Raw genomic sequence first — 15,075 nt, 5'->3', positions numbered from 1 at the left:
TACGACGTAAATCCCAGCGCAGCGTATTTGCCGAAGTTATCCTATCTCATTCTGATAATTAATACACGCAATCGTAATTAAGCGCGTTTTCACAAGTATCCGTATTGTATACAAATACAACGGAAAAATATGAAATAAAAAGCAGAAAACATCGAGCGGCGAAAGCCATGGAATCAGTATATTATTTCTTATTTTATTTGTTATTTGAAAAATTAATTATTTGTATTAATTCATATGAATATTATTTTATATACGAGCAATATACAGTTTATTTCTTATTTTATTTGTTATTTTAAGAATTATTTATTTATATTAACTCACACGAGTATTATTTTATATATGAGCAACACAGTTATTCTTTTAGACAGTAATTATTCTGAGCATTGCTGTAACTTTTTGCATTTTTATTTTAATTCAGCGTATAATTTTATTGTAATCATACAACTATCATGGCACATCGTACTGATAAATAAAAAACTATTTTCTATATCATTATAAATCTGTATGAAAATTATATCAAATATATATAATGCATATTTTACACGGAAGTATGTATTTATCAAATTAAAAGTATAATATAGATAAATTTAACATCTCATACATAAAAATCTATTTCTTTAGAACAAATGTGTAAAGTAGAACAATGTTGGAATCGATATAATCATCAATTTATTGAACACACATATTAGAATAAAATTTTCTCGAAAATCGCAAGTAAAAAAAGCGTAAAGATATAAATATTTAAAATACTAATAATAGTAATAATCTTATATAATTAAGACATTTTTTACTATTAATTTGTATGTGGAGATTATAGTAGATTCTCAATTTAATTTGTTATTCAGATAAATGTTAAAAAAAAGTAAGAAAAAAACATAAAATATTTTCTTAAAATACTTATCTAATTACAGAAGACAAGTATTTTTAAAATATGAAATTTTTACTTAAATATCTTCGTGATATATCTCGTCTTATAAATTATTAGGTGTTGGAATTAATTCGTAGCGTTTTACAAGTGATGGGAAGTACTTTCATTAATGTATTTTTTAATGCTCATGTGAAATAAATAACATTCTTTCATTAAAAACGCTACGAATTAATTCCAACACCTAATATGAAAATTGGATTTATGCAAAATAAATATAAATTGAATATAAATCTATATATAACGTACAGAGAACATTGTTAATTATATTTTACTATTTAATATTTTTTAGATGAAAGAGATCTTGGCACGAATATTTCTTCCTACATTTTCAAGATTAAATATTATATTATCAGTTAATATAAAAAAATGATATTTAAAGATTTTTCTTACATGCATTTCACAAAGAATTAAAAGATGACTAGAAAAAAATTTAATGACAGATAACATTCTCCGAACTAATTAATTTAATACAAAACACACTGTATACAAATTATATTTATTTTTATAGTAAAAAAGTTGGATTTATTCCAATTTTTCATAACCTATTTATTTTTATCTATTAATAATGTGATTATACTTAATAAGTAATCGTCCCTCTTTTTACAAATAATTAAGTACACTCTCAATTGATTTCTAATCAAAATATAATATTGAACCGTCTGCGTCTCAAGATATGAAATGCTTTTTATGAGATCTGTTATTATTATTTGATAATTATAAACAGCGTGTATTGTATCAGCTCGTTACAACTTATAATAATAAAGATAAGATCAGTTCAATTCCACAAGTATCTCCGTTACTTGCGACATCGTCGATCTAGTTTCATCAATGTATAATAATTTAAATAGAGACTCATATAGAGACTCGAGACGCAGGAGAATGTGCCGCAAAATTGATCTCTTTAGCGCACGCAACCTCCTCAGAATCTTTCGTTGCTATTACATAAGAACCGATTACGCAATAAAATATTTGCGCCATGTAAGCGTTAATTATGTACAGTTTTATGGCGACGTAGTAAAAGCAAACCACGTCGAAACAAATGAACCTAAAATAGATAGACAGAGGCTACGGAACGTCCGTGCAGGTGCCAGCTCGGGAAAATTACGAGAGACGCGACGATGGCGCGGGGTAAATCGGAAAGTTAAAAACGTCCTCTTAGAGACAAGCGTGGCTTTTTGATGGCAGTCGATGAAGGACGGCACCTTCGTCTCTGATTTCGACGTTTCAAGCGTCTTTTAACGGAGAGTTGCGACCAGAATGGCGAGTGGCGCGATGCGTAAAAGAGCTACCGGGGCTGTACAGTACAGAAATAGTTGGACGTAGCGGATCGCAGAACAGCTTGCCGCTCAATTCCAAGACGCGAGACGGACGGCCCGCATACGGCACATATGTACATACCGTCCGCCCGCGGAATCGTGGCAACGCGACGGCAACGATAATTATAAACGCGACGGGACGCGGATCGCGCCGCGCGGTGCGGTCCCCGGACAAAAGGAAGTTCTATGTTCCTATTTTATCCGGCGGGGCTTTCTTTCGCTTGCGACGCATTGTCGCTAGACGCCGCTAATATACGAGTTAATAAATCGTCCCACATGAATCACTGTCGTCTACCCCGAAGACGCGTGTCTTTTGCTCTTAACGCGTACGGCGGTATTTAACTGTTCGTGTAACGACATCGTGTATCGCTTGAGAAGAGACGAGATGCCCAGAAACCTCAGCGAGACCAAACAGCGTCGCGACGTTTAATGCATAATGGTAACAAAAGCCCGTATCATGTTAAGGCGTACATAGCCAACCGTGCGTGGACAAATGATAAGGAGGAGGATTAAGGCCATTTTGGAAGTCCATTTTCAATCAAACAATTTTTCTTATCATTAAGAATGTCTAAAATAATTATGTATAAGGAAAAAACTCGATGCATAAAACCTTAATTAATTATTAATCTAGATATATCACTTTGATATATGTATATAATAATAATTATTCTTGACATTTTGTATTCTACGAGGTACTTTATAATTCCAGTGAATACAAAAAAAACTGGACTTTAATGGAAATCTGCAGAGAGCTCAAAAACAACCTTATTAACCTTCCTCTTTTAACAGTAATAAAATAATTTATTTACTGCGTCGACTGCTCGTGTGGAGCACGCTGGTTAGCACAATTTCGGGAATATGGTCGTACGGCACAATGAGCATGCATATATCAAATAATAATACAATTTATGTATATGATGGTACAATAACACGGGCACGATAATATGTGGCAAGGCGTAAATATAGTAATTGTCCAATTATAATGTGACGCCGGCGGGGGAGCGTAAATTCGGAGTTCTTCCCCGCGGACATCAATTGCAGTCAGATTGCGTCGCCCACGCGAGGCGATTTAAACTGATTTAGGATAAACCGTATTGCGTGGGAGGCAGGAGGAATATTCCCACGGAAATGTGCGGTCTGTCCTACCACGGGTAGGACCGTAAATCAGCTCCACACCTATCACGTTCCTTTACGCATTACGTCCCGCATGTGACACACGTGCCAAATTATATTCGCCGCCCGCTCTCATCGCGAGATTTCGCGATTTTGCCGATTCAAGAGGAGCTCCCTATCATTCCTTCTCGTCGTTTCGACTTTCACGATCCTGCGGGAATTACGAGTGGAAGAGCTAATTTCAATCTGAGAGGATTACATTCTAATTTGATACCAGGTAATTAACGTCTGTACTATCTTGTATCAGCGCGACGTAATAATAATGAGCGTACGAATTATATAAAATTATATACTATATAAGTTATATCTGTAAAATGTGTAAGAATATATTAGACGATCCACCATGTTCCATTAAGCTAACAGAGTCAAGTGATATATATAAATCAAATTGATAAAAGATAAATGGAAGAGATGATATGACAAACTTATATTTAGAAAAGTCTACCGCAATCAGTTATTACATAACGGAGACACTGTAAAGAAGAAGAAACTATTCCAAGTAACCGTTGCTGAAATACGCGATCTAATGGTATTCGGATGGATGCGTTTACGCATCGTACATAGAAACGTGAGCAAGATAAGTTTCGGTGTGACATTCTATTTAAACTACCTCTCTAGCGCAAAGTTCCATTTATCTACGAAGAAGCTGCCGTTTGCACAACGCTTCACTCTCGGTTAAACGTGTCGTAAATAAAGAAAGATATACGCAATATGTACTCTCTAAATTCTTTGAAACGAATCTCACTTCAAAAGAGTAAAATCTCTTAAAGAATAAAAATTCTGTCACTCTTGAAAAAAGTGGCAGAATTTTCATTCTTTTAGAATGAGATTCGCTCCAAAAAAATTACAGAGTATAATGTACCGCTCATCTAATCGCTCTTAAAAGTTTTTCCGCGTTCCACGTTGGCGTGCTAAATTACGACACCTTTATTCGTGCACGTGCGATATGCACGTAATCCGTCGCGACCTTTCTGCTTATCTTCAATGCCACCTCCTTATTCGCGAACAGTACAGATCGAATCTCTTTCACTACGGGGTGTCGACGCGCCAAAATTAGCAGGTGCAGCGCCCCGACATAAACATTTTATGCTGACAATGTTCGAGTTTTCCCTCAAGGACACCGATCGCTGACTGACCGGAAATTACGAAAATTAGCCACAATTAAAGCCACATTTAATTTCAGCTTTAGATTAGCAATAAGGAACTGTGCAATTCGCACTTTCCTCAGTGACAGAAAAAAGTCGGAACTGCAGAATCCCTTCAGTATTAATGTGACTATGCTGAGTTTTTAACCGTCCGGAGCTGACACCAAAATCTGTAACACGGTTACTTGGCTGGGTCTGTGGATTATTATTTGAACCACAAAAAAAGTACATATGTATACTTTTTAAAAAAAGATGATCTAATAAGAGAAGAGAGTATAAGTATTTTGTGTATTAAATGGAGATATTTAATAAAATAAAATTTCTAGAATATAATTTTTATGGACAGTCTTATAGTAACATAATTTTATAAATACAAAATTTTTAATTATAATTACCAATTAAGTTTTACCTCAAAATGAATACATATATTCTTAAACAAATACGGCTAATAACTCTATTTATGAGATTTAAGGAGGTTGTAAGGGCATAAAACACATATATTTAATATTTACTTTAAACAAATTACATACATGTGAAAGTTGTGTTCATAACATTCTGGTTTTATTGAGTAAACACATTTTTATAGATTATTTATTTTATTTGTTATTAGTTTTATTGTTATAAACAAAAATTATTAAAATAATAAGAAAAATCTAAATTTTTTTATATAAATATATTAAGTACTAAACATGACTTATGCAAAGTTTCATTGAGATTCACCATTAGTTTATGACGAATAATAAATTTTATTTATTTACTGAACAATTAATGTCTGCATCTCAAGATAACTTTACATAAATATTGTTGAATTCATAAATTTATTTATATAAAAAAAATTGAGATTTTTATTATCATTTTATAATACATTTTCATATATTTATATTAGAGTACAAATTTAAAAAATATTACTACTTATTTAAATAACTTTTGATCCAGATAGTCAACTGTTTCTATTTTTTTTTGTATTATTATTAAATGCAATTTAGAATAGTCTGTAATTTTTTCAAGTAACTCTTAACATATTGCATTAGCCGTACAATCTCCTTAATTCATGTTAATAAGAATCTAATTAATTTCAAGGAATGAAAATTCGTATAAAAACATAAATACTAAGTGCAGTTAACTAAGAATAATTCATATTTGCAGATGTAATATCAAAAAATTGAATTGTTTGACATGTTTGACGAAGAGTTTTATAATATTGAAAGAGTTCTATAGACCCACCGTCAGCTCCGGAGTTAACCCTCTGTCTGTGCAATCATATTTTTATTCCCTCCATATGCCATCTGAATCTTTTTTGGTCAACTGAATTCTTTTTACTATTCTGAATTCAGGATTATTTTTCAACATCTCTATTACATTGCCAAATAGTTTTTTAATTCCAACGTTAAAATATTGTATTTAATAAAAATTGATTGCGCAAAAATGAGGGTGAAAAAAGTGTAATTTCGCTTGTATCAAAAGATTCAAATTGCAAACAAACGTTAATCATTCGTTATGTTTTCATTTCGCAATGATCAGAGACGTGACTCGTGGTATCAACGGCACGACGTTCGCAGTTGCAGGAAAGTTATGATTCAAGATTCGTAAGAAGCTTAGGATTTCTGCAGCTTGAGATAGATTCCGAACGATTCAAGCAGCGATACGTATATCACCTAAGAAAATCCAGACGCGACGGCTGGCACGCGAACATGACCTTGTTCGATGTGAATAGAGTTCTTCTAACTCCTAGAACTTTCTCTCTCTCTCTCTCTCTTATCCGCTAGATAGAAAGATGATTATCTAAACACAGTCGTTGAACGCGATTTGTGGACGGATATTGTGGCCATCGCTCAGCTTTAACTATTATCATCAACTATCCTGGCACTCCTAGCAGTCACAATTTCTGATCAAAATCTCAGTGGCATGGAATCGAAACATCTATTTAAAAACATCTATTAAAGTTTATTAGCATGAATATTATTGCCTGTCAATTTAATTCGTGATTACATATTCCACACTATAAAAAAATCACATGTAAAATTATAATAATAATAATTATAGTGGGTAATTTTGAGGCCTACTATTAAAGATAAAACACACGACTTACACATAAAATTATTATCCTTTATAACGATCAAATAATTTGCAAAAGTAAATTTACAAATTGAAGTTAACATTTTTCGACTGATTCTTTTACAAAATCTTTCACTTAATACAACATTATCTATTGTATTAAAAGTTCGTAGTATTTAAAAAAATATAATTCCTATAATGATAGAAACTACAGGTTTCTTATCTTTTTTTTTCTCTTTGGGCCTTCTTTTTAGCGACATATTTTGAAACATTATAAAATATTATTCATCATTTCTACAACGCAGTTCGTAGTATTTAAAAAAATATAATTCCTATAATGATAGAAACTACAGGTTTCTTATCTTTTTTTTTCTCTTTGGGCCTTCTTTTTAGCGACATATTTTGAAACATTATAAAATATTATTCATCATTTCTACAACGCAGAATCCGAGGCAGAATCTATCGCGTTTCAAGCAGGATTAATTAACCTTTAATTTCGCAAAAGGTATGACGCTAGGATCTTATTTTAGAATTTGCGACGCTTTATCCGGCACGCAAAGTGTGACTTATGAATAATTTAGCAAGCGTATTATTCATGAGCGGGAAAGCAATAATAAATTGCGTCTAATTGTACGCGCGATGCACAACTCGATATAATTAGATAGATTTATCGTAATTAACTTCTCCCGGACCTCTCAAACATTTTTCGTGCAATCGTTAGTGTCACCATTGTCCCAGTTAAAACAAGGATTAAAACGCGTTATTATGATGTGTACGCGCAATTACACAACAAAGCGCCTTTAAGCCATTAGGAAACAGCGTTCACCTGTGCTTCCCTCCCAGAGGAACAAAAAATTGAAGTTAATAGGCCATTCTTTCGAAACGGGCGGACTGTAAAGGCTTAACAAAGCGGTTAGAAATCCCTCTGCCTCCGCCCCATCGATATTGCCCGTCGCGTTGAGCCGACCAATTTGCAGTTTGCCTTTTTTTTTTCTACAATTTCATCCGCGCGTGCTATTTCAAACCTAGTTCAATCCTTTATATAAATGCCGCATGAAAATCATCGTGGTGGTTTATACACGATGTGTCACGTGTATAAATCGACCGATATGTCGCGTGAAGTCTTGATGGCACACAATTTTAATTCCACCAGATGCGAAATGGCCTGTGAATATATCGCGTCTGCAATTTATCGAGCGCTAAATGCAAGTGCAGACAGTCGTTTTTCCGATTATCGCGAACGGATTATAATGTACGAACGGCAAAACGTGGGTGGGGCGATCGAGCTCTTAAATTCGGTTCGCTGTGCAGATAATTACGTTCCTGCGCGACAGGTGCGTACGTATCTCATTCTGGACGCTTACGCCGTAACAAAATTGCGCTGTTTACGATTGTCGCGCAAGCGTTATTATAACGATGAGAAACGCGAGCTTTACTGCATTTTACTGACCACTAAATAATCTATTTCTCTCGCGTTTACACGCGCTGGACCCTGGCAGAGAGAGAGAAAGAGAGAGAGAGAGAGAGAAAGAGAGAGAGAGAGAGAGAGAGAGAGAGAGAGAGAGAGAGAGAATGCGTATATGCATATGCCTCTTTGAGAGACGAGACATCGTGCATCCACGAATCTAAAACCCGAAATAAACCACAGCTGGAGCTGTCTAGATCCCTTCCTTTGCCACCGATAACAACGCTTTTATTGATCTATCGTCAACTTCATCATTGCACTGGAATATTCGAAAAATTCCACCGTAAACGTCATCGCCCTGTGATAACGGGTTTATACACCATAAATGTCTGACATTAATCATTCGCATCTTGAGTACTTGAGTTAGTTAATCATCTTCGCTATCGAGAAACAGGCTGGTAAACGCGGAAAATATGAGGACGATGAGAATTCCTTAGCGAATTCAGAATTTATCATATCTTTCTCAGGTGGAAATTAATCGAGCATAAAGGATTGCGTCTTGATAATCTAGATGCTAACGTATAATAATAGAGTTAATATTGATGTGTATTTACGCCATGGATTATCGAAAGCACGGTACAAATATTTCGTGATTTACGATCCGATAGTTAAACGGCAAGTCAGCTTGAGGCATGATATTTCACAGCCAAGCGAATTTTCTCAGCGCCGCTAGGCAAGTTAATTTAATCTTAAAAGCAAGCTAAATCACGTGACATACCTGTCGTCGTGCTGATTAATAGAGCGGACAATATATATTGTAATTCGCTTGCATCGTTCACATAATAGCCAATTGCCTACGCATGTCAAGAGATTTTCGAATCACTCTTAACTATTTTTAAGGAATTGTGTCAAATACTATTTGACACAATTTTGGCTCTTAACTTATTTTGATTTCTAAACATCATAGGATTTTCGCTTTTTGATCTCTCCGCTTTTCGGTCTCGATACACTGAGAGAAATATTTGATATAAATCATCACAATTTTATAAATTACTAAAATTTGTTATATTTCAATTAAAAAATTATGTTGATTAAATTATATTAATTAAAATAACAAAATTTCAATTAGAATAGAATTTTTTAATTGAAACGTAACACAATGTTGGTAATTCACGACAAAATTACAGTTGTTCAAATATCAAATATTTCTCTCAATGTAACAAAGTAAAATAAATATACCTTTCTGAGAAAAAAAATACAGTCAATTTTTTAATAAATATCTAATTCAATACTGCCAACTAAACATTTATTTACAACAAGTAAATATTTGTTCAATAAAAAGAATGATTGTCAAATCAAATTAATAGTTCTATCAAATAAATATACCTTCATATTTAATAAATATTTAATTGACAGTATTAAACTAAATAATTAAAATATTAAAATCGGGTATATATTTTTTCTTAGTTTATATTGAGAGAAATGTTTTGTATCACATACAAAGATTTTCTTACTTTTTAATTGAAAAATTTTATTATTCTAATCAAAATTTATTTAAACTAATTTTGATTATAAAACAATATAATTTTTTAAATAAAAAATAAGAAAGTTTTTTTGTAGGTACATTTCTCTCAGTGTAAAAGATATTTAAAAAAGAAAGACAAAATTTTTTAATTAAAAAGTCCTTCTAATCAAATGTTGATTAGAACAAAAATTTTTAAATTAAAAAGTAAAAAATTTTTATAAGTCTCATACGAAACATTTCTCTCTCAGTATAGTGTAAAAAATGTTGATCTCATGATTATTCGCAAAAAATCAGGTAAAAAATCAGATTAAAGTAAGTTAATTGACAAAAGATAGTCGTGATCGTCAGACGAAGCAAAAGATGCGCTAAAATACTAAACCCAATTAAATCTCGATGAATCGAATGACTCAGCGTGTTTTAATTGCTGGAACTCGAACAAAAGCACACAGCCGCGACGTGTTACAGCTTCGCTTATTTTATCATCGAAAACGTGTCGTAGCGGTCGGTATAATTTTTAACTTTCGGTGCACCATGCAGATAGGATTCATCCGACCGCGTTCGTTGCTTATCAAAATTTGACCAGGACACGTGTAGTCGCCGAACGATTCGAACAAAACCAGGGATGTATATATTTAGTGCAGCGAACAGGTGATATGACACGACACTTCGACAGCCGCGTTCGTCATTAATGCGACGCAACATAGCGAAAAATAAACGATTCGTTGAGCTTGCAAAGCAAATGTATGCATCCTCTCTCGCTCTTTTCTCGCTTCTACCTTGTTCCCCGTCATCAGGACATACAATTATGAGTTTTGGCAGCATCGAATCATCCCGCTTTTAATCGGTCCGTTTGGAAAATTTACATATGTTGTTTAAAGGCAGAATTACGACCGGCGGTAGTTGGCAAAGATCAGAAAGCGACAATAATTTTCGCTCAATGTTCCCCGGAAAAGGAGTCCATTATCTCTCTCGTAATATACTTTGGCACAGATAGACAGAAAAAACAGACCCTCATTATGAAACAACTGCAAAGGAATCGCGTGGAGCGTTAATGAGGAAATTTAGAGCGAGCGAGAGTTAGAAAAAGAGAAAAACTCGACTGTGCTCTCCGTCCCAGTCGACGTGTAGAAAAAAAAAGAGCAGGACGTTTCAGGTTCGGCGGAAGTGGGCGAGAACAGTAACTCGCAATACGGTCCCGTCGATGCTTTTGACGCGTACACATACATACGTAACACGTATACGTGGGATGTTATTTGCAGCCGCGAGGCAACCGTTTCCTGGTCCTCTCGAATGATTGATCGTTTTCACCGTTATACTTCTTCGTCTCTCATATTCTGTTTCAACATTTCGCCCTTTCAATTCGCCGCGTCGTAATTCCATCTCATTTTTATCCGCGTGTCTTTCTTAATTCCCACGTGTTAATAATAGACACATGATTCTGCCGCGCAACTTTGCTAAAAGAACTTTTAACTTTTTCATACAAGAACATAATACATATACATAAACATGTACAAACATAAATAATTATATAAAAAATATGTCTGTATATATATATGTCCATGTATCCTTCTTTTTTTTATAAAATTATTGTTTGGTACAAGAAAAGTAATAATAATAATGAGAAAATAAGAAATAGTTAAAAAAATAATTTCCGTATTGCTTTTTTTTTTTACAAAAAAATCAAGTTTGAAGAAATGCGAAAAAATTAATCATAAAAAATTAATATAATGATTTATATATGTGAGCAATTTTTATTATTTATATATATATATTATTTTTAAAATTAAAGTGTCAATATCCAATAAACACACCAATCAGTAAACAGTAATATAATTAACATCATAACTTCACATTCAACATTGTAACTGTTACATACAACATGTGTTATATTAAATTTATATTAAGTATAAAATTATATATGAATGTTATGATGTTATATTACTGTTAATTACTGTTTACTGAGTACGATAAACTACAATCCATTTTGCCTGAAAGGAATCTTCTTCGTTGTACTTGCAATGTTACAGTCGACAAAAGATGAAATCTTTAAGCAACGTTAATGAGCATCTACGTGGCCTATTACACCGCGACCCAGCCCTCTCCACATAAATTTTCTCGCACTTGAGCAGGTTTCACCTGCTTGTATAACAAAGAGTCCGACTATTCTTATCGGACCTACACTCGTTTCCCACGAACCGACTATCTCGGACTATTTTTGCTTTTTTGTTGAACTTTGCAACTCGAACGAGGATATTTTCGGAAGCACTGCCGCGCGACACATTGTACGCGTTCAGTTGCAACATTTTATCTTGGTGCTATCGGGCACTACGACTCCACGACACGACGGTGCTTGCAAACGAGCGACACGCGACCTAACAAGTAACCAGGAGACACAGAGATGGTGCTGTAGATATTCCGAATAACATGTAGGGACGTGCGATCGTGACCTGACGGAGGATATGCATTATGCACGAATAGCTTATAATCGCGACAATGTTACGAAATGATTTATAAAATCCCGCTATCAAACGTCGTCAGTCCATCTCAAAAAAAAAAAAATTAAAATTCGAAAGATATTGTTTAAAGTTTAAATGATCTGTTACTGCAGTGACATGCATGACGACGTATACGTTTCCACGCTAAATACATATATAAAATCTCTACACCGTGATGTCTTTTGTCTGCGTAAAATATGAATTTATTTTTTTTCCCCACTGTTATCACACACTAATCGCATTCAGTTTCACACGGGAAATCCTGTTTCACCGGGTAATTCTATTGTATAAAATGACAATCATTCATATACCGTGATAGAGAGAGACTTATCGCGATAATAATTCAACCACGATTTTGCCCTACACCGGAGACGAGTATTTCAGAAGCGAGCGATTATGACGTGGGTATCTTTGAATAATATATTTTGCCAAAGCTCCCCGAGCGAGACGTACATCTCACACGCAAAGCTGAAAGCAATCAGGTATTAAAGCGTTTGTATAGCATAGTATCGAACTTTGGTGCATCCAACGAGAGAGAGAGAGAGAGAAAAAGAAAGAGAGAGAATAAAAGACAGAGAGAGGGAACGCACGGGAACCCCTCGCGACTGAAAGAAAAATGTGGAGCGGAATAATTTAATCTGCCGCCATGTGATCGACCGTAAAGTTGTGCTTTAAAATCGTCCCCCGTACTTTTTTATCGTTCCTCGTTTTGTAACAGCGACATCAACCAGAAGCCAATCGAAAGCTTCTCTAGTCCCACGACAATTGCTAACACGTATAGGCTTTATTTGCTAAATACGTTATAACATCATGTATTTTGCGCATAACTTTTAGGTCATGCACAGTATGCCAATTTGCGTTTAAATAAGTAAACATCTCAAGATTCGAACGTGTAGAAACGTTCATTCTTATATTACAAAGTAAACATGCAGCAGATGAATCAAAATTAGATTATACAGGCATATCTAAAGGAATCCGGAAAGGAATTTTCAATTATTCCACTTATATACATATAGAATATTGAGAGAGAGAGAGAGAGAGAGAGAGAAAACGCGCTGTAAAATTCTTTCATAACATATTTATATACAATTAAATAATTATAGCTTCCACATTGCAAAAGCAAAAGAAACAAATTAAATGTAATAAAAATATTCCATGAAAATAATCGCAATGAAGAAAAGACAAATATAATAAAATATTAAATATTTTAATATAAATTCAATGATAATTAACAAATATAATAATTTTAACCGAACCGAGTTCTTGAGAAAAAAACGAATAATTTTTTTAATGCGGCAAATCAAACCAGGAGGTTTTGGCTCACTTGAGAATTACATATCACCGTAGTAAATTACATGTCACCGAAGTAAATTACACATGTGTAATAAATTACACGTTATTTTCCGCAATGTTGCAATTTAAAAAGAAACACAACTTTGTTTTTAAGGAGATATTTGAGCAGGCATAGAATATGATTGCGATATTCCGGTAATATTAAAAAAATATGTAATCAGCTTTTTGCGAATTATCTCGCAATCTTGTTAAACTGCCGTGTAAAAGCTCTATGAAGACCGGTTACGGCGATTGAATGTTGTACTCACCTCTTCGTCAGAAGGCGGTTCCTCATAATCCGAGAATGTATTTTTGAAGACGAAAATGCAATCCGACGACTCAAGATGACGCATGTTGCCGAATTGTGTTTGTCCATCGACGGACTGCGTTGGTGCAGTCATCTCCACCATGTCGTGAGACGTGTCTATCAACGATGATGTCGTCGTGTGGTTACACTTAGCTTTAATAATCACCTCGATCTATCAGCACAATAATTTGGGCGCAGAATCGTAGAAAACTGTAAAACAACAGAAAAAATGAAATATTTTTAACATCTTCGATATTTTGAGATACATTATTCTTTGAGTGATCGACAATTAACATTACGATGCCGATACATTAAAATGCAAAACCGAACCCAGACTAAATAAAGAAGCGTAAACAAAGATGAATAAATAATTCGTGAAGTGATCGATGGCATTATAAAATCGATATGTATTTAAAGTTTCTATAATAAATACATTAAGAAAAAAATATATTTATTTTAATAAATATTTGTTCGAATAATGTCAGTTGAATATTTACTAAGTAAACGTATATTTATTTGGATAAAACTTTGATTTAATACAAAAAAAATATTAATTTGATTTAATAACTTATATATTTTCATTTAATAAAAATAAATATTACATTAGTATAATACTATTCAAACAATTGTTTATTAAAATTTAGTAAATTTTTTTCTCATTGTAGAAACATTAAATATATATATAATACTAAAAAAGAATCTTAAAAAAGAATGATAGCTACCAAATGTTAGGTAAAATAATTTCTATTAAATCTTAAGTTGATTTAACCAAAAATAATTTTACTTTCCCTAAATATTCTTTATTTTCTTAAATATTTAGTATTACTAAACGGTTGATTATATTTGGTAATACATAATTACAAATATTTATAGAAAAATAAAATTATTTTTGGTTATATTAACCGAACATTTGATTGGAATTATTTCATTCCACATATGCTAACTATTATACTATCAGATTCTTTTTTCAGTAGGTACATTATAATGGAGATCTTAAAATATACATACTAGAGATCCTAGATCTGACCACGAAATAATAAACTTTTTATTGGCCCATCGTTTTTGTCAACTTCAATAAGCTAGAATGAATAAAAGAGTATAAGTTGGAATAGCATGTATAAAAAGATATAGTATATATATATATATATATATATATATATATATATATATATATATATATGTATAATAGAATCTGGCCACGAGTAACTTTATCAAAAGAAGAGTAAGAAAAAAGGAGATATATATATATATATCCTTTTTTCTTACTCTTCTTTTAACAAAGTTATTCGTGGCCAGATTCTATTATAGAATCTTTAACATATACCAATCCCAGCACTGGGATTCTATAACTCTTAGGGTCATTTTTACAACATGATTACCTAAAGCTTAAAGAT

At 33.1% G+C, this 15,075-nt stretch overlaps 1 protein-coding gene across 2 annotated transcripts in view; it reads right to left on the bottom strand.

Moving 5' to 3' along the window:
• Positions 1 to 15,075, bottom strand: part of LOC105146578 (pseudouridylate synthase RPUSD2) — a 176,675-nt gene that overhangs the window by 158,278 nt on the left and 3,322 nt on the right. Inside the window, exons 1-2 of one of the 2 annotated variants that reach the window (XM_087407553.1) lie at positions 14,690 to 14,762; positions 13,644 to 13,891 (exon numbers count right to left, since the gene is read on the bottom strand). In XM_087407553.1, coding sequence (XP_087263679.1) covers positions 13,644 to 13,784 — 141 coding nt within the window. In that variant the 5' untranslated portion in view covers positions 13,785 to 13,891; positions 14,690 to 14,762. Of the gene's footprint in view, positions 1 to 13,643; positions 13,892 to 14,689; positions 14,763 to 15,075 lie in introns of those variants that run through there. The other variant, XM_011056923.2, reaches the window with a different exon arrangement.

Source organism: Acromyrmex echinatior, chromosome 1, assembly GCF_024713525.1.
Source record: "Acromyrmex echinatior isolate Ae372 chromosome 1, ASM2471352v2, whole genome shotgun sequence".
Classification (NCBI taxonomy): Eukaryota; Metazoa; Arthropoda; class Insecta; order Hymenoptera; family Formicidae; genus Acromyrmex; species Acromyrmex echinatior.
Note: the sequence above shows the minus strand (reverse complement) of the source record. Positions and strands in the feature narration are given on the sequence as shown.